Consider the following 26,082-nt stretch of genomic DNA (forward strand, 5'->3'; position numbering starts at 1 on the left):
GCCACACACACATCCCCCACCACAAGTGGTGAAGAACAAGAAAAATATTTCTTTAGAAGCAAAATAGATGCTAGTTAGCAAATGTTTAAGGTATAAAAACAAAGTCGTAATGAAGCAAAAATCAAAGCCCACATTTTTCTTTAGTTTGTTTTTGTGTGCTAGCCTCTCATGAGGTCTTTCCTTTAAAATGAAAAGTTCAAATGCTGTAGATGTGCAATGACATATTTTATATCATAGCCAATATGGGTCACGTGCATGAATCATACCAAGCAATCAAGCAGAATCAAAGTTGTGGATCACCAGGGCACGCACAGCCTCCCTAACCCGACACAGACAGGCAGAGACACAAGTGGACCATTTGTTAACACGGGGAAGCGGCTTTTCCTCGCTCCCAACAGCAGCAAAATACAAATAAGCAAAGCACATACTGTAAGCACAGTCCTTTTTTTCTCTCTTTTTCTTCTCTCTTTCTACACTCCTCTCCTGGCAAGCTTTGTCCTCCATCTCCCGACTCTGGCTCCTTGAATAGAGTAAGGTGGTCCCTTTTATGTTTCTCCTGTGAGTGCTGCAGGTGGCTTATTAGCGTTACCCAGAATCATTTCCATGATATGATGGAAGTTCAAGGTAAGGCTTTGCAGCTCCCACAGGCAGCCCCCATGGAACCCAACAGGGCTGCACCAAACTCCAATTCCCAGCGTGCCTTGTGGGAATCTGTGGTGCCACAGCCACCCAGGATGGCATCCCTCTTACTGCCTGGCAGATCCTCTCTCCCCGGGTCCTCCCATCCAGCTGGTGTCCCGGCTGGGTAATGGCCATGGCCGCCCGTCACAAACTGAATAAAAAGTTCCAAAATACTGGCATCTACAGTATAGAAACAAGAACACAAAATGACAATGTACAAATGCATTGCAATAGCAATATACATTTGAATAACAATTAATAATGCACACAAACAAAAGGAGAAATCAATAAAGAAATTAGCACAATTTAATTTAAAAAACATGCGCAAAATTTGCTCAAGATGGAGATAAGTCAACTGTTCTGAAAAACAAGACATGACAGCTAATTTGAATTGTTCAAAATCTGCACTAAAGAAACAGGAGCAAAGATAAAAATCATCAAAAATGATGTTTAGCCAGATGCACAGACCAGTAACTTTTTATAAGAGCAAAATGTTAAAAAGAACTTTAAGAACTTCATTTGGAAATATGCAATCTGTTTTGTTTTCAGTGGCATTGTGATGAATTATATGCACCCGCTCTGAATTACTTGTCTAGGATGTTGTTTGAAAATTAGAATACTGAGAATAATCAGTCTTCAAACTCTCCTTTAACAATGAATTCTTCAAACAAGCACATTTTGTGCAGGATGCCATTTGAGATTTATTCCACTTGGGTTAAAAATCAAGTTTTTACATAGCTGTGTTATGACAGCACATGTGATGTTTAGGTCTAACGTTCACTTAGACAGTTCTACCTTTAAGATCAGTGTGGTTATAATAATTTGGAAGTTGGTTCTTATGGTATGACATGGTTCTTGTTTTACTTGCAACACTGCAAAAAATGAAATTTAAGCAACTGAAAAGTGTTTATATCATGACATTAAATCAATTTTCCTTATTGTAAGAATTATTGACTTACCAAAAAACTGTTTTTACAATCATTTAACTTACTAATCTTTTCAAGCAAATTTTGCTTACCCGATTGGCAGATTTATATGCTAAATTAAAGCAAAACAACTCCCATTTAAAGTTTTTTTGTCTAGTTTTTGCAGAGAGGAAGTGTGGCTTTTGAGTAGAGTGCTGGAGTAAACCAAAATATGTTTTTGTTGAGCCTTTTGCTACCAGGAAAAACATGCCCAGTGGTCATTGCTTGAGCGGGTAGTATGGTTACGTCTGAGCGATCTCTTCTTGCGTAAATTCCAGTTCTCTTTTAACCATACCATTTGCAAGCAGTGTCACCTGCTCTACGACCACGTGCAGATTTTTTCACATTGTTTTTGCAAGTGCTAATTTAATGTGCATGAATTTGACTTATTTTGCTTTTTCTTTGGGGTTTGCAAAAAAAAAAAAAAAAACACCAGAAACACGAGGCTATCCCTGTTCATGGTTTCAGAAGATTTGCTTATGTCTTATGTTAAGGGCATATGCAAATCCAATTTTTTTTTTTTGCACTAGTTGCTTCACTTGTAGACTCATGGATCTTGACTTTGCTGACAATACTGTGATCTTCGAGTCAGTGGAGGCTCTGATCTGGGCTCTCAAGAAACTGAGTGAGGAGTCTGAGTGTCTGAGATTGTGGGTGTCCTGGATAAAAACCAAGATCCAGGCCTTTAATGACCTCTTGGGCACAGCCATCAGCAGTGTGTCTGTCTGTGGAGAGGGGTTCGACCTTGTTGAGAGCTTTACTTACCTTGGTGTTGACATTCATGTCTCTGGTGACTTTTCCTATGAAGTCAGTAGATGGATTGGGAAAGCATGGGGAGGGGGGGTCATGAGGTTACTGGAAAAGGGTGTCTAACGCTCCCAATATCTATGCAAAAGGACAAAGGTCCAAGTCTTTAGAGTCCTGGTGCTTCCTATCTTGCTATATTGCTGCGAGTCATGGATACTAACCAGTGACCTGAGACAAAGACTTGACTCCTTCAGTACTGTGTATCTTCAGAGAGTCTCTTGGGTACATCTGGTTTGACTTTGTGTCGAATGAGCGGTTGCTTACAGAGTCCTGAATGAGGCACATTACCTGCATTGTGAGGGAGCATTATGTGGCATTATGTAGTGAGATTTCCTGAGGGTGATCCAGCTTGAAGGATCCTCATTGTTGAGGGCCCGAGTGGCTGGACCAGGCCAAGGGGTCGCCCACGTAACACCTGGCTGTGGCAGATAGATGGTCATTTCCGGAGGGTGGGACTGGACCGCATGTCTGCCTGGGGGGTTGCCAACCAGAATCCTGAGCTGTTTTGTTATGTGGTGGGTGCGGCAACTTGCTATACCAGTGTATGTTCCCCAACCTGACTCGACCTGGCTAGTTGCCTTGAACCTACATTTCTAAAGAGATCACACTGAACAAATCTATGAATTCAATTTTTTATTAACAGGAAACACTACAGCCTTTTCCTCACAGTAGCATGAAAATGAAACCACACAGCGGCATTCTTTTGCTTTTTGAAAATAAGAAAAATAATTATGTCAGTGTTAGCATATTATATATTGTATTAAGAACAGCAAATAAACACATATATTCAGTTCAATTTTGCTTATTTTTCTATAGCACTTTGAACCTGCACTCAAGAACTTCAGAAATTACTAATTAGATAATGAATACTGTTTAAGATACTGATTTGTTGAAACACACAGGAAGAGAATAAAAAACAGTTTGAAACTGATTAACATAAATGGAACCTAACAATATCAGTCGATTAATTAATTGTTTAAAGTATGGCCAACAGCTGACAACAGAGGAGGAGTAGAAAAGAAAACCTCCAGTCAGCAGCATCCCTAGAAGAAAATAAACTTTTGAAGCAGACAGTTAATTAAGGACACAACCGGTAATTGGATACAAGCGTAAACAAATGTTATGTTTTCTAATGATAGTTCCCAATAGAAGTATGCAAAGTGAAAACAGTAAATGTCTGAGTACTGAGCCATGAGGGGCACCAAAATTAACTTCTGAGTATAATGACAAACTGCTGTCAACACATTTCTGTACATGCCAAAACCAATTTGATAAATATGAACTAAACCACACAAGGATAGAGTCTGAGAGCCCAGCATAATTTTACAGCCTATTTAAGAGGATAGAATGGTCAATGGTGAAAAAAGCTGGGCTTACATCTAACAAAGTAATTACCGTGTAATCTCCTTCATTAGGTGATATTAGAATGTCATTTATAGTGTGGGTTGGTGCCATTTCTGTACTGAGACAGACTGGTGTGTATAATGATGTATGATGTATAAGGTTAGGCTGATGTTGTGTTTCAACTATTTTTTCAAGTATTTAAAAAAGAAAAGGTAAATTTGAAATTGGTCTATAATTATTAAGCTTATGTGGGTTTAACTCTGATTTTTTCAGTAACAGTCTGATAAGTGACACTTTTAGTGTATCAGGAACTGAACCAGTCAAAAAGGAAGTACTGATAATGCTAAGAATGGATTCTGCCAAAACAGCCATTAAGCTTTTCACTAGTTTTGTTGGCATAGGGACATGTAATGTTATAAAATAAAGTTATGAATTTTCTGTAATCAACTTAAAAATACTAAAGTAATTTGCAAGTGGTGACAGGATATGACAATGCAATATTTGTGAGGTGATGCTGAAATCAGGGATCTTATATTGTTAATTTAATAATTTAAAAATTACTAAAATCTGCACTGCTAATGTCTGTAGGGATTTTTTTCTGTTGTTATCTATTAATCTGAAATAGCAGTCAGGGAGGGCAATAAAAACAGGATTTTTCATAACTTTTAATGCTGTCTGTTCATGCAGTTTGGAAAACAATGTAGATTTGTTGTGGATCTCCCAGCAACACAACATGGTCATAATTTATAGGTAAATGAGATAAAAGGCTGCAAAATTCAGTCATGAATAATGAATATTGTCCTCGTAGTCTGTAGACTAGTAGAATTATGCTAGAATCTTTTAATTTTTGAGTTCCTTGAGAGATGTAAATTTGTCTAAATTGTTAGATGCAGTTTGCAGTTCATCACACAAAATTATCCCAAGGCCACTTCTTTGTCTGGTATCTCTAGATTTATGAAGAAATGTATAACCATTTAGGTGATGCCTCGTCTAAAGGAAATTCTTCAGATTTACTAGGCCAGATTTCAGTAAGAAGACATAAATCATACCTTGTACTTCCTATAATATTGTTTACCAAATCAAGTATATTTCCAACAGAACAAATGTTTAGTAGGCAGCATGTGCAGTGATCATGAATGCAGTGATTGAATTAAACGGCAGTGATGATTTTCAGCTTGTGTTATACATTTGAGATAGTATTATACAGGTTGAGCATCTTTAATTTAAATTTCTAAAGGCCGAAATGTTCCAAGGGTGGCACGGTGGCACAGTGGTATCACTGCTGCCTCGCAGTAAGAAGACCTGGGTTCTCTTCCCGGGTCCTCCCTGCGTAGGTTTCCTCCAGGTGCTCACGTTTCCTCCCACAGTCCAAAGACATGCAGGTTAGGTGCATTGGCGATCCTAAATTGTCCCTAGTGTGTGCTTTGTGTGTGGGTGTGTGTGTGTGTGTGTGTCCTGTGTTGGGCTGGCAGCCTGCCTAGGATTTGTTCCTGCCTTGTGCCCTGTGTTGGCTGGGATTGGCTCCAGCAGACACCCGTGACCCTGTGTTAGGATATAGCGGGTTGGATAATGGATGGACGGATGGATGGAAATGCTCCAAATTCTGAAAATGTTTGAGTGCCCACAAGGGGATAATTCCACACCAGGGATCTATTAAAAAAAAAAACTTTAAAGGCATGAAAATATGCTTATGATAAAAAATTTGGATGTGAATAACATATATGCAGAATCAAAATGGATTTATCCCTTCAGAGTGGGAAGAAACGTTTAATGCCATGAAGCAACTACACACGACTGACGATCTGGGGGGGGAGGAAGAGCTCCCATGAAGCATTAAGTACTATGGAGAAATGACACATGATCATGATTGATGTGGGAGGTTGATGGGGGAGATTGGGGGAGTATTCCGTGAAGCATCAAGCACCACAAAGCAATAAAACATAGAAGACGAGTATTGTCCAGAGTGAAGGGACACAATGACACCTACATTCAAAAGTGCTGCGTAGCACCATTAGAATGTCAGACGACTTGTCCGTTAATGGAATGTCACTGCTTATGATAAAGAGGCAGCTTCTTTCTCACTAGGTGCACTTATTGCAATAGGAGTTCAGTAAAAGCTCCAATTCTGTTAGAAAAATCAGAAAAAATGCTTCAAATTGACTTTTCATATTGGCAAAAACAACTTATATTTCATGTATGTACACCCACATCACATGAAAACTGAATGTAGCGATTTGTCAGTCAGTAAGGGACTTCCAGCACAGGAGGCCTGATTGACAGAAGGTTGGCTGAGATATTCCTGACCTGTTGGCCTTTTCCCTGAGAAGTGATAACAGGTAGCCAATATAAGCTGATGAAAAACCAGAAATGTTCTTTAGGGCAAATACACTGAATTGACCAGGTTAAAATGGAACTAAAATATAGTAAATACATCATATTCATCACTTTTGAGGTTTAATAAGTTTGTCACATCAACATACTTCTGGTCCCAGGCATTTTTCATTAAGGATACTCAAATTTTACAAATCTACTTAAATGTATAGTTGCAAGTTATTAAAAGATGTTGGCACCTTACAAATGATCGAGTTAAAAATCCATGTGTAACCAATAAAGCAAAATTTTAAAATCTAAGAAAAGTATATCTATCAAAGGAAAAGTCAAAATTGCATAGGAGGAGAGCAAAAAAATCCAGTTTATTTAAAGCTCTGTCTTTATTTGAATAATTTAAAATTGTACCATTCAATTTTAATTCTATTTTAAGAATTTAGACCATTTTTCCGCAAGGTGTGGTGATTAAAGTGGTTTGCACCCCTGCAATAGTTCCCAGAGATATTTTTATTAGGTTAATTGACATGTCTAAACTAACCTGGTAAGACTGAGTGTGTGTTTTGATAGACTGCTGGTCCAGGGTTGGGCTCCTGACTTGAGCACAGTGCTGCTAAGATAAGCTTTGGTTTCCTAATCTTCTATAATGGAAACATCTCAATCAAAAAATAAATGTGGTATGGGGCACTGTAGTGATTTAGTGATTAAATCAGGTTTAATATGCACTTGAGAACACTTTTATGACTCCAGGAGCAAACACACAGTAAACACCAAATATTTGTCTTATTATAAAATCTCCCTGACAGATACAGGTCTGATAACTAATAATATGCACAGCACTTTGCCACCTTTTTCAGATTTATATATATATAATACATATCACTATTGGCTAAATCAAGGGGGCTTTTTGTTTTCTTTTTGTTTTTTGTTTATAACAATTTAAAAATAATAAAAAAAAGGCTTATCAGAAGACTTGAGAGATGGCACGTATGCTCACAAGGACCTTTCAAAGCGAGCACTCTTCATGAAAGCACACATCATGCAACACAGCTCAGATACTTAAAGCAAACCATCAGAGAAGCGTGAACATGTGAATATGCAGCTAATATCTCAAGCGTAGACCACAATTTTGGGGGAAGGTGAAAGAGATGTAAAGCAGATGAAATAGTGGGCAGGCAGCAAAGTCATAAATACAATATACTGTAAGAAATCTTTAGTTGTCATAGGAAAGCATTTATTCCTGCATTAAGGCAAGCAGTTTATACAAATATGAGTAACTAAAATAAAAACAATCTTATTGAGACAAGTGCTACAGCATACAAACTAATTATTATTATTCTTTTTTATTAGGAAGGAAAAACCTGCAGAAAAAGGTATGTGTTCTTTGTTTATTCAGCAAAATCTTACATTCATGATTTTACAATAAACAGTGCCAACACTGAAACAGCTTTTTAATTTGTCTTGTGCAATAAAATGATAAAAAAAAACAAGAGATTTAGAATTTTGACAGTATTGAAGTAACATTTACTTATGAATGCATACTAAGCACATGGGTGCAATGGCTAATGCTGCTGCCTCAAAGGTCCAGTGTCCTGGGCTCAAATCATAATCTGTGTATTTCATGTGCTCAGTTCTCCCCTTCTCTGTGTGCGTGTTCATCTTGGTTCTCTAGTTGTCCTTTGGCCTCTATGACCAGAATTGGACAAAGAGGGTACAGGAAATGGATGGATGCATAATCTACCATATTATAATAGTGTGTAGGATAATACATGAGTAATTAGCATCTTTAATAGCATTTAAACTTCAGAAGGTAAAAAAAACACTAAGTAGCGATTATCCTTTAAGCATAGAGAGAAGTATGCGCATTGCAACAGGTACACATGTCGTAAATGTAGGAAGAACGGTCCTCGAGTGTGAACTGTTAACATTTGAATGTGATGATTGCATATAGCGCTGAACTGACCTCTCTGTACTATTGTTGCCTCTGCATGTCCTGGAATACAAAAGAAACAGCAACATGTGTGGACTGGCAAGATCAGGTAAAAAAAACACTTGGTGTTATGCAAATGAATATGAATAATATGAATAATGTTGCATCCGTGCCACAATGTTTTCCGAAATGTACTATACAGGTTATAAAATGAATAATTCCAAATATCATATATAACTATGTCTCTGTTTTTTTTTTTGTTTTGTTTTTTGACATCATAGACCATAAGGCGCATACTAATTCAACATGAGCAGGAACACTCAATAAAATTGAGTAAAAAAAATCAAGTGACGGTGAGATATGAATAAGGCAGATTCACCAGCGTTTGTGTGTCAGCTTTTATCCCTCCAGATCAGAGAATGTCCAGTTCCATTGCCTCAAAACACCACTCACATCTACAGTTACTCCCAGTTTCAAATAAAAACTAACAGCGTCCGAACCCTAGTGCAGTAGTATGTATCGTGATCGTGACTGAGAGAATAAAAGTGAAAAAAAAAATGATAATTTTAACAAGTCCTATAAATGTACACCGTCTGTTACAGATGCAAACCAAATGTATGTGTGTACTGTATAATATTAACAATAAGAGCAGCTCACTACTGAAAACGGCAAATATAGGAAGCAGTCAGGATTGAACCGGGGACTCTTGATTACAACTCAGCAATTGTTACCGCTACATCACGGAAGCTGTTGTATCGTCCTTGAACCTTTTGTGAAAGTGTTTATTTGATCTTTGGACTTCAGGCTTCACACATTATATAGTTTATGCCTACATTTTGTCATTTACTACTAAAATATGAAAAACATTTCTGTTTTAACAAATGTGTTTACACAGATTACTGTACAAACGGAACACACATGAAATGCATGTGTTCCAAATAACAGTCTATTATTTCCACTCTAAAACTCCAGCACTTCACTCCTAGATAATCAATCAAGGCATGAGCTGGAAGAACTTTGTGCAAATTCTGCAACGGTGGGGGGAGGGAATAGCAGGCTGCTTACTGCTTGTCTTAATCGGCACATTTACAGGACAAAAGACGCTGAGGGAGAGGTGCGAACGGATTTAAGGTGTGCCGGATCAACAAGTTTTTTCGTAGGCTCTGGTAATTCTAGTGTTAAAAACATGCCATGCACAATCTAAACCACCAAATTTCAGTAATAAGATAAAAAAATTTACTATAACAAGCATTTATATTTAAAACATTTATGTTATAAAAATCTAAATTTGCAGGATTTGATTTTGAAGTAAAACAGTTATTATAGCCATACAAGAGAAGAGAAAGGGAGAGATTGAAAAGTTAATCAGTCTTTAAGACGTGTAGAAACAAGTGATCCTAGGCTTACAGTAATCTTAACTCATTCGTGAAATGTTTTTCCATGACCACGTCAGCAAAGTGCTCCCCATTTTCATTCCTCATTCCCAATTCATGTTTTTTCATCAGTTTTCGTAGCAAGTGTTATCTGATACTATTTTTGCATTGAAGTCTCCTGTTTGAATCTGAATATCTCTCTAACAATAGGTTTTCAGAATATTCTGCACACTGTTGTAGAAAAAAAAATCCTTGATTTCTTCATTGCTGTAGCTTGTTGGCACATACCACTGTATGATGTTCATCTTGATCTTTTTCTTCTTGGTTCTAAAGAATGCTAACATGATGTGGGAGCTTCCCATCTTATCAATGCCCTCTGTGCTGGTGCCGATACCATAAATGCCATACTTTGTGTGTGCGTGTGTGTGTCATCATCTTCTTCAAGCCCTGAATAGAGCAGTAGCTCACTTGTTACCCCTCGCCTCTGTCTAGACTGTGTTGATTTTGTCCCACTGATATTCAGCAACCTCAGAATATTATAACTTCATCAAGAGATCTGTGGCTGAATACTACAGTATGTACTGTGTGACTTGGCTACACTTGCTGCTTGTAGTTTTACTGCCAACTAACTACAATGAGGCTTGGTTAGACTCATTTTGATTTAGAAGGTGCAAAATGAGGTAAATAAAAGTTTTATTTTAATTTTCCATTTTCCAAAAGATACTGTGTACTTAATATGATATTTCAGTGTTGAATTGTAAGTGATGAATTGCCATTAAAAAATGGTAGTGGGTTTCTAATTGCTCATCTTTAGCTATCTAAATGGGCAGGTAGTGTGACTTGGCTAAATCTCCAGATGAATGTGACTGGGAGAATGCTTTGATGGTAAATTCTGGATCTCTGGACACTACTTGCAGAACTCTCTAGAGACAATGAGCTACGGCAATTCTCAGCTTGGAAGAATTTCTATCACTCATTTCACTTTTCTGTTGTTTTAATCCATGGAAAGAATAACCACAGATGTTGTGGGCTCTATCTAACATTGGCAGTTGCTTTATACTACCTTGAAAGCAACCACAACTAATGCAATTGTCATTATTTGCTTTTATTTTGTGAAATACAAATCCAAAAAAAAAAAACAAAGATGCACAACAGAATTACTTGCTGGGTTTCCCAGACATACATTTAGCTCTTTGAGTCCTGCTTTTTCCAGTTCTTTGTGTTTATCTGTTTTAGACTTTGACCCCTTTCCCTCAGTGGCCTTGAGATCTATATAGTGCCTTACAGCATGTGAATCTGAAGTGCAAAAAGCAGGTTAAGAAAAACCTGGAGAAATAATATAAAGTTAACATTTCTGTTTGCTTTGCTGTTTCATGGATATCATGATTCAAAAGTATCAGAAGCATCAAGAAAGGGCGCTTTCCTAATCATAAAAGTTGCTGGTAAAGATGTGTCATTAATCGGCTGCTTTCAAGTGTCACCAAGGTCTCTTCATTTAACCATTCTAGCCCCAATTAAAGTATTAAGGCCTGCCTAGGTTTTGCCATCCATGCCATAAATATGTTGGATTGAGTTTCTTCATTTGCTCATAAAACACACTTTATGATCTCTATTTATTCATCTATTTCTACTTTTGGCTCTTATGCCAAATAATCAAAGCAGTAGAGTGTTGTACCATGTTAGCCATAGATTGATACAGGAGAAAGTAGGGTGAAATGACACCTTTTATTGGCTAACTAAACAGATTACAAATGCAAGCTTTCGAGGCAGCTAAGGCCCCTTCATCAGGCAAGGTGTAACAAAGAAACTGAAAAATACTCTAGCTTATATTGGGACAGCAATGTGATTTTTATCTTTCATCTTAACAACCTTTTTGTTCAAATGTTAGCAAAATTATTAACCCTTAGATGAATTAACCCTGAAAGAAGAGAACAAAGAACTAATAAAATGTAGAGATAAGATAACCATCACTAGAGAAAGTCGTGTAAGGTTTTTTTTTGAAGTGCATTGTCTTTAAGATAGGCCTCTGATGTAGTCAGCTGGTCAATCAGTCTGTTAGTCCACATATCTGGTCATAAAACTCTTGTCTCTATTCAGACCATTTTGTAGAATATTAAATTTAAGCATAAGTTTGTATTCCCATTCTCTCCGCTCCTGTTGGGTCTTGAAATTACCCATAAGCACAGTGACCCTTAGATCCTTTATGCTGTGGCCAGTATCCTAATCATGTGCATAAGATGGCCCAACACTGGACTGTACGTAGGAGAAACTGGTCAGACACTGTGCCAGCGAATGAACTCACATAGATTTCATAACAAACAGTGTTGATCTTCCAGTGGCAGCACACTTTAACAGTAATGGCCACAGCATAAAGGATAACACTCAAAATAACACAATGGCTAGGCACACAGTTTCATTTTTTAATAATGATAAAACTCAAAACAGCTCTGAGAAATGTTAATTATTCTTACGTATTCATACCATCACTGATGAGTGAAAACTGAGTAACAAGTGAATCGTGGTGCATAATGAGTGAGAGGTGCTGGATGATTAGTGATGAGTGCCGAGTAGTGATGAGCGTACAAGCAAGTTTCATTTTGCATACAATTTTGTAAAAATGACACATAATTTGTTTTGCAGCCAATTTCACATATGCAAAACTCACTAAAGTGTTTTTTGGAGTTTGAAAGTTTTTTTTTGGGTGGTGGCAAACAAGAAATTGCTCTTTTCAGCATAGTTCACACTTCTGTATTTACTTGTGTTCTCTTCTGCAGCTATGTATAGTATATAAGTATATAATCCATCCCACACCAGTAAAATCTATTCTGTTTATGCCAAACGTTCACATCACTGCAGGGGAGTAAAGTACATTTTTGAATAATTTGAAATGCTGACTATTTTCCACACGGAGCAGACTAAATTGTATCATCATGAACATTACTATGCCAAACCCACCATTACTGAGCACCCACCTTCTCCTAGGTGAGGATATGCACACTTTCAGCGATTTGTTTTTCTTTACTAGAGATGACAGGTGAACACATGCTGAATCGATGTATAAAAACCTACAGACAGGAAATAAACACCTTACTTTTTTTGTGAATGGCACAAATTATGCTGTGAGACACAATTTACTTAATGAATTATTTTGTGATGTGAAACTGCAAGGTTTGTTGCAAATACAATTTCATGTGAATTGTTACACTCTTCACTAGTGACAAGTAAGTAACTGTTAGCAATGAGTAATAAGTGACTAGTGAGAAATGACAAATCACACATGACTTAGAGTAATGATGACACTTCTTAAGGGAAGAAATCACAGTGTCTTCTAATGGACATTAAATACATGAAAGTAAAAAATAGTTTGACAAAATGTAGGGCAATAAGTATTAAGAAAAATGCATTAAAAATTAGTTTAGTAAACAGAATGGTACATTCCCCTTCATTATGGTAGATACCCAAGGCATAGTATAACATAATGTCTCTAGCCTCAAAGTCCATCGTAGGGCCAACTTTAGGGATGTGGGTAAAAAAACAGAGTCCCCCGAATGTGCATACTCAGTGCTTGAAGATGGGCAATGCTCATCCATTCTACTTTTAGAAGTGCCAGAAGTTAATGTATGCATACTGGTGCATACTAGCACTTCCCATATTTTTAAAAAAATAATCTGTCTTTTGAACACACTTTCACACTTCCAAGGGAGACCATCCAAACCTCCCTTCTTTCCCATAAAACTCACCCCTACCACCACCCTGCACTCTCAGAAACAGTTTCTTTATATCAGCGCCCTTTTGTATTTCCCCACAGTCCCCAAAGTATTTGTAATATGAGCATTGCATGTAGAACAATATATACGTAGGAGGAGGTTGGAGCATCAGGACAACAAGGAGTACTGACAGTTCTTTTTTTCCACTTCAGCCACTGTGCATATTCAATGCAAAAAATTACCACAGAATAATATTGAACACAGTACGGTGTAACTGTGAGGGAGCAGCACTAACCACTGTGCCACCCACGTACCTAAAATAAAGAGAGGAGTATTTCATCTTGAATACAAGACAGTAAATATCAGATTTTAGGTGGCATTTGAATTTTGCTTTGTCAATGCTATCACAATTAATTTTAGGGATGACTGAAAGGTGTAAATGAAGGAGAAATCATTAAAATGCCAGGGAGAAGAGATGAGATTTAAAAGCCTGGGTAAGACTGCAAGCCCTAACAAACTTAGAATGGGATTTTAAGCTTCAGAAAAAAGAATCAAAAGTTGAATTCTCATAACTTTAGGTATTTCATGGCACAGAGTTTATTGGATTTACTTTGTGGTTTTATTTTAGCAAGGTGAGCTGAGATATTAGTTCTTCTTTCACAATTGAAACAAAAGTGAAAGACATTTAAGGTATTTATGTATTGTAGAGGGGAATTTAATACTAGCCACAAGAGTAAATGTGCCTAATCATATACAGTTCATTGGGCTTTAAAAGCATATTTAGGTTTAATAGGTTTTATAAGAAAGTTAGAATTCACACATGTAGGTTATGACGATCCTGCCATAGACAGGCACATATGTTATGCACAAAATAGCAAGAGTATAAATCTAAAACTAGATTATGTGGGCCTAAGTAAACAAGGAGTTTGAAAGAGATTAGCTTGAAACTGGAAGACAGGTATACTTGTTTAGTTGGGCTATGGCTATTCCCTCATGAAAAGATTCAGAGAACATGCCATCAGAGCATTTCAGCTGCATTCGGTGTCGGTTACCTTCCTTCACATTCACAAACTACACCATTCCTAGTATTCCTCAACCATGTACAGAGTGAGATCTTAATTTTGATTCAGCTACCACTTTTGTGCCACCTTGCTAGCAGTAGTTATGGATTTCTGTACTTTGAGAATAGCATCACACTCCATATTCTGTGTTTAACCTACCATGTTTGTCTGATGGTACCATTGCTGAGTTGGAAGAAATCTGTTGCTGCTTCGCAGCTTTAAAACACTGATGAGAGAACAGCCTCTCAATCGCAACCAAAATAACAAAGCTCTTCTCTGGGTTCTTGAAAGAAACTGAAGACCCATCCTATAAGATTTTATTATATTCCTTAGATTTGATACTTACATTTGGTGAAGTAACTTTCTATTAATTATCTACATACTGTAATATTACAAGCGATTTGCCACTTGAACCAGACCTCATAAACTAGCATTCCTTATTTTACATTAGAGTAGCATTGGTAAATTTTATCACTTCCTTATACATGGAAATTAATAATAATTCTTTGCATTTATATAGCGCTTTTCTCACTTCTCCAAGCGCTCAGCAAACGCAGGTTAAGGGCCTTGCTCAAGGGCCCAACAGAGCAGAGTCCCTATTGGCATTTACAGGATTTGAACCGGCAACCTTCCGATTGCCAGTGCAGTTCTCTAGCCTCAGAGCCACAACTCCGCCTGTATGGAACATTGTGCATTAAAATCTGTTGTTTTAAAGAATGAGCCAGTTAAAAGGATGAAACTTAAGAGAAGTGGTAAATCAGATATCAAAACACACACACAAAAAAAAAACCGGACAAATACAATACGAAAGATATACACTACAGATAAGTACATCATTAAAATACAAAAATACAAATTTTAATTTGAAGTAATTGTAATAATTTTTGCAGCCTAATAAGAAATAATCAATTGGATTATAGACTTATGGAGAATCCTGTCATCATCCCAATCTTAAGCATCTGTACTTCCTGGTAATTATAATTAAAATCTCATCTGGGTTAATATCAAGTCTATTGTTAAAAATGATCACTGGAGAACCTACTTTGTTTTTTCCAATAGTTAAAGAAATGGCAAAACCATTACTGATCCAATTCTACAATACAATCATTCCATCCTTCCATCCGCCATAACAGTTCAATTTGGAACAGTCATTGTGGAGGACAAGACCAGACTTGAATGCATCTTTTATTGAGCAGAGAAGATAATTGCCTGTGATTGCCCAAACATCAAGATCTATATACAGTCATGCTCACAAGTTTATATACCCAGGCAGAATTTGTGAAATTTTGCCCAAAGTTTGGAAAATGTAAGTAATCATGTAGAAAGCTTTCCTTTTAATTATGCAGAATGCCAAGGCAAAACAACTTATTATCACATATATGTGCCCTTTTCAAATCATAATGATAACTGAAATCACCCAAATTGGCCTGATCAAAAGTTACCATACCCTGGAAAGTTGGGGCTGATAATATACATATAAGTTGACACACACAGGTTCAAATTAAAGGTAATTAAGGGAGAGTGACCACACTCGTAACCTCTTTCGATTGTAATTTGTGTCTGTATATAAATAGTCAATTTAAATTCATGCAGAGCTGCACTGACTTTGCTGGATTCCAAGCCATGAGGTAAACAAAAGCACTGTCAAAGGACTTGCAAGAAAAGGTTGTTGATTTGCAAAAAATCAGTAAAAGGATATAAAAAGATATCCGGAGATCTGAAAATGTCTGTCAGTAGTGTTCAAACTCTGATAAAAATATGGAAAGTTAGAGGTTCTGTTGTTACCAAGCCACGGTCAGGCAGACCAACTGAGAGTTCCGCTGCAACTACCAGGATCATTTGTCAAGCTGCCAAGAAAAACCCACAGGCTACTTCAGTTGATATACAGGCTTCTCTGCAAAAAAGTGGTGTTGCTATTTCTAGAAGCACAATAAGGAGGTACTTGAATGAAAATGGGCTGCACAATCGAGTTTCAAGAAAAAAAAGCCTTTACTGTGCCAATTCCACAAAAAAACCCACTTACGATATGTCAAATGGCATCTAGACAAGCCACAGAACTCCTGGAACAAAGACCTTTGGAGTGATGAGACCAAAATTAAACTTTATGGTCACAATCATACACGGTATGGAGAGCACGCATCAAGGCCCATGATGAAGAGCACACCATCCCTACTGTGAAGCATGGAAGTGGATCTCTGATGTTCTCGGGATGTGTGAGCTACAGTGGCACAGGTAACTTAGTGAAAATTGATAGCAAGATGAATGTAGCATGTTACCAGAAAATATTGGAGGACAATGTGCATGCATCAGTCTGGAAGCTGTGCATGGGATGCACTTGGATCTTCCAGAGCACAAGGCCAAGCACATGGCTACAGCAGAAAAAAGTGAAGTTACTGGTGAGGCCATCATAGTCTGCTGACCTCAATTTCATTGAGCCACTTTGTGGAGATCTCAAACTTGCAGTTTATGTAAGGCAACCCAAGAATTTTTGTCAAGAAAAACGGGCAGCTCTACCGCCTAAGAGAATCAAGGGCCTCACCCAAAACTATCACAAAAGACTGCTAAATTGGTGCTAAAGGTGGCAATAAACAGTAGAAAGAGCTAAGGGTATGCAAACTTTTGAACAGGGACCATCTCATTTTTTCCTTATTTCTATGTTTTTATTTAATTGCTGTGCTGTTCTGTGATGCCTTATAGTTTAACTTTGATTCCATTAAAAGTAAATGAAATGTCTTATGCCTGATCAGTAATCTTTTCTTTAAAGTGTGGTACACATCTTTCAAATTCTTCCAAGGCATGTAAACTTATGAGCACAACTGTAACTCCACATCCAAAAAGCTGGCATGTAGGATTATTGCTGACCCTTCCCATCCTAAACATCACATCTTTAAAGCCCTCTCTTCTTGGAAATATTACAAGCACTAAATTTAAAACAGCATGGCATAAAAACTGTGTTTTTCCCCTAGCTGTAAATCTTCTTAACCTTTGATCAACTTCTAACATCCCATGTCACCTTACAATAGTGAATACCTTAATGTCTATACAAAGTCAAAATTTTTATATGTGTATGTATAAACACATTTCGCTAATAAAGTTATTCCACTTAATTCCATTCCAAATGTGGTATAAACCCTTTTCTACCACACCTTAATAAAAAGCCATCAGAGCACCTACAGTAGATATGATTGTACCTTTTGACCATCCCAACCCCAGCATATTAAGAGCGAGTTATTCAGTCAGTCATTCATCAATCCATTTCATGAATCTGGTTGCCCACGACAGTTACAAGGAGTGGGGTGAATATCAGCAACAGCATTTATTTATGTAGCACATTTTCATACAAGGGGAAAGTAGCTGAAAGTGCTCCACAGCTAGCAAAATAGACAATAGAAAAATACAGTAACTGTACAACAACAATGTATTTTTATATATTCTTAAATTACACACCAAATGCCTCAATGGACTTTTTACTGTTTGACAACAACCCATCCTTAGACTCAATTCAATAATGTAACATAATTTTATACAGCACATTCTAACAAGAATCTATTAAATACAAAATAAGTAAATACAAGTCCCAGAAGAAAGAAAATGAGAGTGGATAATCAGCATATCTGAGTCAGAATCTGAACAATACATACAGTATGTAGTAGTAGCATTGTCACATGTACAGTGTCAAGTGGAATTTATACATTTATGTCCAAACAACATGCAACATGTCACGACTCTATGGCGCCATGATAAACAAGATTGTATTAAACTACATAAATTCATTTAATGACAAACGTAAACCGTCTTACCCCCTGAGCTAAACTTCAGTACAGTTAACAATATTTTGTTAAGTGGGATACTAAATTTATTTCTCTAGCACATTTTCCTACAAAGAATGTATCTTAATAAATCACATACTGAAAATAGCAGATAAGAATGAATCAACATGCACTTGTATAAAGCAGTTCTACAAATAAAAGAAAAATTATAGCATCCTTAAATATAGAGAGGAGAAAGATAGAGAAAGTTAAGATAATTCCAGTGATGTAAGAATCAGCTGGAAAATAAAATAAGTGCATGCAAATCTGACATAACATCCAGGAAAGAACAGGTGAATATTCAAGTGAGATTTGGACATTAAAGCTGATGAAGCTGCAAAGAAATAATTACAGAAAGAGTTTCAATAAGAGTAGAGGGATCAGAGTCAAAACAGGCAGCTGGAAGTGGCATCTGTGTGGTTTCAGACACTCTGCAAAGTCAACCGCAATGAAGCCCTTGCCTGTCCAGTGCCCTGTACTGCTTGGTTTGAAAATGCAGTCTAGAAAAGACGTTAAAGGGAGCAGAATGTGGACTAATTAAAAATGATTTGAGAAAAAACAGGCCAAGGTCGAAAAACAAAAGATAAAAACTCAGTAAACAAAGCCTAAAATATGATCAGAAAAAATAGTCAAAAGGAACGCAAAGTAATAAAGCCAAGACACAATAAAATCCAGCTAAACACTGTAAACCCTCTTTGTTGCTATCCAGAAACTTGGACAATGAGAAATGTGCAACACTGACCTTCAATAACAACCTAAAAGTGAAATTACCTGACATGATCTTCTGTTGTCACATTATAGCGATGGGCATAGCAACCACTAACAATACAGCTTTAAATGGTGGCATCATCAGGGTAACAAAATGGTGGCATGCCAAGCCTTTAAATATATTTAATGAACTGAAAATGGCACCAAATTGCAAAACCATTAACAAAATGGATTCCATGTATTCTTAAACCTTTAGAAAGAAGACAATTAAACAAAACTACATGAAATAAAGTTAGAGAAGATTTTAAAAAGTTCACACTCGGGACTAGTTAATGCATCTTTGATAATTTTTAACTCGAAGTTGTAAAGATTTTGTAGAGGGAGATATAAATTGCCAACTGGAGTTAGAGATAGTCTGTACTACCCTGATTCCAACAAATATGTTAGCATTAAACGTGATTCCACAGACACGCAAAAATAATCCAAAAGTTAAGAGCTTGCATTCTTTATAATCAGAACACACTGGGAGAAGGATGTCTCATTTTAGAAAAAAAAATCAAATTCACTTTGTGAACCACTCAAAACCTCTTTTTTGAGTTATTAGACAAATTTTAATCAAGAATGATAGGCCTTGGCTATTGAATAATTACTTCATTTTAAGTCATTTAATTTCTTGTTTTCTTGATGCCAAGGGGAAGCATGTTCAATTTAAATAAGATGTGTAATTTATACAAGCAATTAATAATAAAATACACCTATGATGTCTAGTGATATGTTTCAACTGTAAAAGTGTAATATTTGAATTTTATTAGCCAATAGAACTAAAAATGTTTATAGCACTGGAAATTAAAGTGTTTTAATCAGACCAACACGAACACCACTGATTTCAACAATGTTGTTACAACAGCATTTTTTTTCTCAATGTCTCTATAGCAGTCCTGGAAGGCCACAGTGGCTGCAGGTTTTCATTCTAACCCTTTTCTTAATTAGTGACCTGTTTTTGCTCCTAATTAACTTCTTTTGAATTAATATTTATTTGACTTGCTCTTGATGACTTGGACCGCTTATTTATTTCTTTTTCCTTAATTAGCAACCAACAATAACAAGATACAAAATTAACCAAAACATGACCAGCAAAACATAACCAACATTGTCGATCATATAATATCTGAAAATAAGAAAAAGGTGGAGGTCTCAGGAATGTTGATCTGCTCAGGTCCCCAAAACATTTTAGCAGTGCTCTCAGAAAAGAGAAAATCAACAATTTTGGAAATGTATGTTATTGCACAATGAGAGCAGCAACAAGCCATGGAATTAAAGAACGGGTTTAGTTAGATGGCATGATGATTTTTTGTCATTACAATAAACAACTTTTGGTTCTTTAAGTTTGAGACTTTAAAGTTGATGATTCTTATATTTGCATATTGAGATTCTGCCCACTAACTGAAACTCAAACATGCAAATAATCTCTTTCTAATGGTTCTGCTTGTTATCCTTTTGCCGTTTTGACACAACAAAGACCCACTTTTTTTTTTCTTTATTTTTAGGTGTACAGCATATCTTACATGCATTGATTAAATAATCAATGCTTAACATACCGTAGACAGCTGCTTTCAGATCTACATATAGGAAGCAACAGAAAAGGGTTACATTTTTTAATTTATTTATTTTGGAGATGAAGCCAGTTATTAGGCCAGTGCTTGCACTGTAAAAACATAGAAACAATATGCACAAAGAAAATCTATCTATGCTGCAGTAAACTTTTTTAACTTGCTGTTATAATTTCCACAGTGTGTAATAGATTCATTAGTTGCATTACAACCAGCTCATTGATTATGATTTTGTCATTTTAGGAGAAGAAACATTCTATGCAGATGTAAAACCTGTAAGTTTTCCTTCTTTTTATCTTGTATCCTTTTAAGAAAGTAATTATTTTAATTGCTTTGAATAAAATATATATAAATGTATATGGAAGAGAAGGTCTGTGATACGGTTTGTGGAGATGCACAAAGGCATAGACATTATGGAATGGACATTAATTTTATTTGTTACTGTTTCTTCATTTATTTAAATGGCTTACAGGAAGCACTAAATGGAATAGTTGTAGACTGAGAAAATGTGTACAGGATGAATGGGAAAATGAATGGGAAGGACTGTAAAGAAATTTCAGTAAACAGTTTGGAGGTTCAAATTTCACAAATTTAATCAAATAATTTATGAAAAAATAAATTGAATATTCTATATATATAACTAACAAATCTGAGATTGAGTTATTCTTTTATGATGTTTCTTTATTCACTTCCTTGGTCTTCTCTGTGTGGAGTTTGCATGTTCTCCCCGTGTCTGTGTGGGTTTCCTCCGGGTACTCCGGTTTCCTCACACAGTCCAAAGACATGCAGGTGCATTGGTGATCCTAAATTGTTCCTAGTGTGTTCTTGGTGTGTGTGTGCGTGTGTGTGTGTGTGTGTGTGTGCACCCTGTGTTGGCTGGGATTGGCTCCGGCAGACCCCCGTGACCCTATGTTAGGATATAGCGGGTTGGAAAATGGATGGATGCACAAAAAGATATAAATCCCAAATTGCAAGCCAAGTTATAAAAGTTATTTATTTATTTTCTATTCAATAAATCATTGACTGCATTCAATAGATCATTGCCACATTTACAAATATTCTGTTTTCTACTGTAACATTAATGAAGAAAAAATGAGTGAATTGGTGGATCTGTGCTGGTATTTGGAAGGCTGCTGGTGCAAATCCCGTTCCTGCCAGAAGGGATCTTACTCCGCTGAGCCCTTGAGCAAGGCCCTTAGTCTGAAAGTTACTCCAGGGGTGCTATACAATGAAGGACCCCTCTGGGAATAATAAAAAAAAATGTCAGTCAGTCAGTGAAATGTTAAAAATGTAATTTAGATACATTGTGCAGATGATGGTATAATAAATGAGGGATTGCACTGTCGGTTTTTCATTTTTCAGGTATTAATGTTCTGTCATTTTTACGGTATTATTATATATTTTAGAATAGTAGAGTGTGGTATAGTAAAGTATAATATAGTATAGTATAGAGTATGGTTCATCAGATAAATCAGACCTAGGGCATACTTCATGGAGGCAAATATCCACCTACATACACGCACACAAAGAAACACAGCACACACAAACAGTTGCAGTCCCTTATTCACTGCTGGATGCTCTGATCCAATCAACTACTCATTCTCATCACACATGTGTAAGGTTAAGTCAAGTTTAGATCTATGCAAGATAAAGAATCATCAGGCATATGTTGCAATCAGTTCATCCTGGTGTTATCATCCTTCTAACTAGCCTAACCCAATCATTCAAATTCACATTTACTGTATTTCTAATGAAAGTCGACATTGGGTGTATACAATCACATAACTTTTACTGATTAGCCAAGGCTGTCTGAAAGGCACTTAAAAATTTTGGTCCAAAATGATGTTATAGTTTGGTGCAGGCCCAAAACATGTGACCCAGTGAGGCAGGAGCTTGGTTGCAGTGTTCACAGGTTGGATCTTGCCCTGGAAACATTTTGGACAGTTTTAAGCGAGACAGATGAGCTTGATATATAATTTTTAGTTGAATAATTCAATGCTTACGCATATGGAGCTCGAGTGAATTCTCTGCTTTGCTGCCTTCCACTCCTTTTCTGATATATTGATTAAGAGATCTTCTTCCCAATGTCCTCTTGGGTCTTTGAAAGGTAGGGACTCTAATAAGCTTTTATATAATGCGGAAATGGTGTTTAATTCTTCTAATATTGAGCAGTATTTTTTCCAGCATGGTAGAGGGTACGAGGCGAGGAAAATCGGGCATTTTCTGTTTAACAAAATTTCTAATTTGAAGATAGTGAAAGAAATGTGTAGCTGGGAGGTTGAATTTGGAGTGTAATTGTTCAAAAGATGCAAACATGTTGTCTATATAAAGATCTCTGAGCATTTTAATCCCAAAACTTTTCCAGATATTAAAAACTGGATATGTTTGCGAGGGTTGAAAGAGGTGGTTCTCTTGCAGAGGTGCCACGGATAAAAGATTTTCCATCTGAAAATGCTTTTTATGTTGGTTCCATATTCTGAGTGAGTAAAGCACAATTGGGTTATTAGTATATTTGCGATAACTTGCATTTATTGGAGCGCAGAGCAGGGAGTATAAAGAAGTACTACAGGATTTTAATTCTATTGCGAACCAAGCCTGTGTATGTGCATTTATTTGTGTCCAGGTTTTTATGGCTTGTAAGTTTGTTGCCCAGTAGTAAAACTGAAAATTAGGTCAAACCATGCCACCATCTGCCTGAGGTCTTTGTAGGGTCGCTCTTCGGATATGTTGGTGTTTTGAGTTCCAAATGAATGAGATTATTGTTGAATCTAATTGCTTAAAAAATGATTTATTGATATATATTGGAATGTTTTGAAATAAAAAAAGAAGTTTAGGAAGGATATTCATCTTAACAACGTTAATTCTTCCGGCTAGAGTGAGATGAAGGTTTGACCATCTATGCAAGTCTTGCTTAATTTTTTCCATACAGACAGCAAAGTTTTGTTGATAAAGCCGGTAACCATGTGTGAGCTACTGCCTCTCCCCTCTGGCTCACACTTGATTGCATTTGGGTAGTCTTTTTACCTCACAAAATATTCTCCTGCTCCTGTCATTGAAATTTTTAAGCATTGCCTCCCAAGTGTGAACAAGTTGACAGTAATCACGTCAGCCTGTGTTATAAATAAAATCAGCAATTGGTTTGTGGTGCAATACATTGTTTCTTTTCATTTGTCTCAGTATTTTTCTTATCCTGAGTACAGAAACCTTGAACAAAAAGTGTGTAAAACTGAGTGTTGTGTGGTAATGGGAACTTACATAGTAACCACATACAGGTAACCAATGACGTTGGCTCTTTCAAAATGTAAGGTTTTGTATTTAAAGAATAAATTGATTCAGTTTCGATTCATTGATGTTACAGAATGCAATGAAGTTGTCATTTCCATGTTTAACCAACATACAACATGATGCCACAGGATGGCACAGAGTGGACAGTGCTTTATGAAGAACATTCCCGTAGATTGGTATGTTCTTTAGTGAAAAGATCCTTCTACTATAAGTGCACTAGTTTAAACCCTACTAAAACATCAGTGTTTTTTTGCACTGGATAACTCATGTTTAGGATCGGCCACTTCCATGACCCCAAAAAAGGAGGACCCTACGCATGACAGAAACTGACGAGACACAAAATGAAAACCATAACCATATTACAGAGCTGAATTTAGTCTGAAGTGAAATCTGACCTGAGAGAAAACCAAAGTGTATGAAAAACCCAAAGATACACCACCAAGAATTTCCTGCAGGCTAAGGGTTTGCTAAATGCTGGTTTGAAGCTCTGCCTTCAAATTGTCAAAATCCACATCACATGGGTAAAGCATGAAGAATGCATGGGATTCATCTTTCCAGAACTTTGAAATGAATGTTTATTGATCACTCTGAACTGGAAGAGGTTTTCATTTTGGCATTTTCTAATGAGTGTATGCAGTCCAGCTATAGCTAGATTGGCTAACTGTCAAATTGACTTTGCAATCTATTAAGAGACCCTACTTCTCTGACTCTGTTAAACCAGTGAAATATAAGATGATTTATTTGAAACATACATGAGTTAGTGACATGTAAAATAATAATATCAATAGTGAAAGGAGAGGACAGACTGGAATCCATCTAGACTTTGTTCTGGCCAGAGGACAGGGTGCTGAAAAACCAGACTACCTGACCTGAAGCTGGACATCTGGCCACTTTATCCCCAACTCACTTGAAGACTGAGTTTCTTCATTCTGAGTAGCAGAATTATCAAATGGACTGTATAAAGTAAAATATCCAGCATTAAGATTCTTATTCGTCTACATGCTGTAGGCTTTACAACATTACCATTGGAGATGAGTGAAACAATTTATATAATACCAGTAACGGCGTACTGCATGATAGCATGCAGTGAATACACTTGACTTAAGCATTCCTAGTTTTCATACTCTTTCTCTGGCTCTGTTTAGCATTCATTTGCTCAGAGGTTGATGCGCTTGCCGCTTGCTGAGCAGCTCTTCTTTTCTCCAATCTAGCATCCCGCTGCTTCGCTTCTTTTGTCGGCATCTTTTTGCATTAAAACTGATTGTTAGTTTTTGTGTTACAATTATTTAGTATGTTTTCTTTAAATTTTCACTAATGCTGGCACTTAAGTGTTCAATCTGCCTCAAGAATGATTAAAGATATGAAGAGGTAGGAGAAGTGACTGCGAAGGTGGAAGGGAATGAGAACGGTGCCCATACGCATGCGCCGCACAGCCGCCCTGTTGCGTGCTGCAGAGAGTTGATTCTACAATAAAATAAAAATAAAAAGAGTAATAAAAATCATCACCCCGAAGTGGATAGTAGACGTCATGTAGTATATGTGTACCAAATTTCAAATCAATAGGTGAAATGGTTTGCGAGCTACAGGTGATTTAAAATCTTGGACAGACAAACGAACAGCCATGGTAGCATATTATATAAGAAGACTAGCCGTGTAAGCCCGAGCTGTAAAAATCACGGGGTCCTAGAAAATATTAAAATCATCAGAAAAAAATTGAAATGTAGAGATGTCAAGTAATTGAAAGGAAGTACTCTGGGCATCTCTCTCCTAGGAGGTTTTGTTTTGCTGACAAGCTTGCATAGTTTGTGTATTAGCAGCGGGAGGAAAAGTAAAAGGGATACCGTTTTGACGATGTGCTCGCCTCGCTTGTGTATTAGCGGCAGGAGGAAAAGTAAAAGGGATACCGTTTTGACGATGTGCTCGCCTCGCATGTGTATTAGCGGCAGGAGGAAAAGTAAAAGGGATACCATTTTGACGATGTGCTTGTCTTGCTTCTGTAATAGCAGATACAGTATCTCTCTCTTTGGATGTTTCGTTTTGCCGACGTGCTGACCTCGCTTGCATATCCTCGGAGGTGGAGCCCTTAATCCAACTCCACCTCTCACTTCCAGGCCAGACAGACACACACTTCCACACGTAGACGTTTATATATAAGAAGTGAATTTTTAGCAAACCTCAGCATTTTGTTTCTCACAAAAATTCATACAATAAAATGTGTCTCGAGGTGACTGCTAGATAACAGGATGGAGTGTTTGGGAGGATGTTTTGGGGGCAAGAGTGGGTAGAATAGGTGGGATTATCGGTGGTGACTTTCCATGTAGTGTTTTCCTGTTGAGAAAACATAGTAATGTGCACAGTGGTTCATTTTGGTGTGTCTTCATGTGGAAATTATGTAGTAGTTTCAAAAAAATGTACAGCACTCCTCCACAATGATGTGAATGAGAGGCATAAATAAAACTGATTTCACCCGCTGGAAT

General features: G+C 36.9%; 1 protein-coding gene across 3 annotated transcripts in view; it reads left to right on the top strand.

Moving 5' to 3' along the window:
• The window catches only part of si:ch211-214p13.7 (uncharacterized), a 46,020-nt gene that overhangs the window by 14,633 nt on the left and 5,305 nt on the right, over window positions 1-26,082 (top strand). For all 3 annotated transcript variants that reach the window (XM_051926821.1, XM_051926819.1, XM_051926820.1), the window contains exons 2-3: window positions 7,473-7,495; window positions 20,564-20,595. In XM_051926821.1, the coding sequence (XP_051782781.1) occupies window positions 7,473-7,495; window positions 20,564-20,595 (55 nt within the window). The remainder of the gene's footprint in view (window positions 1-7,472; window positions 7,496-20,563; window positions 20,596-26,082) is intronic.

The sequence above is a fragment of the Erpetoichthys calabaricus genome, chromosome 4 (assembly GCF_900747795.2).
Source record: "Erpetoichthys calabaricus chromosome 4, fErpCal1.3, whole genome shotgun sequence".
NCBI lineage: Eukaryota > Metazoa > Chordata > Cladistia > Polypteriformes > Polypteridae > Erpetoichthys > Erpetoichthys calabaricus.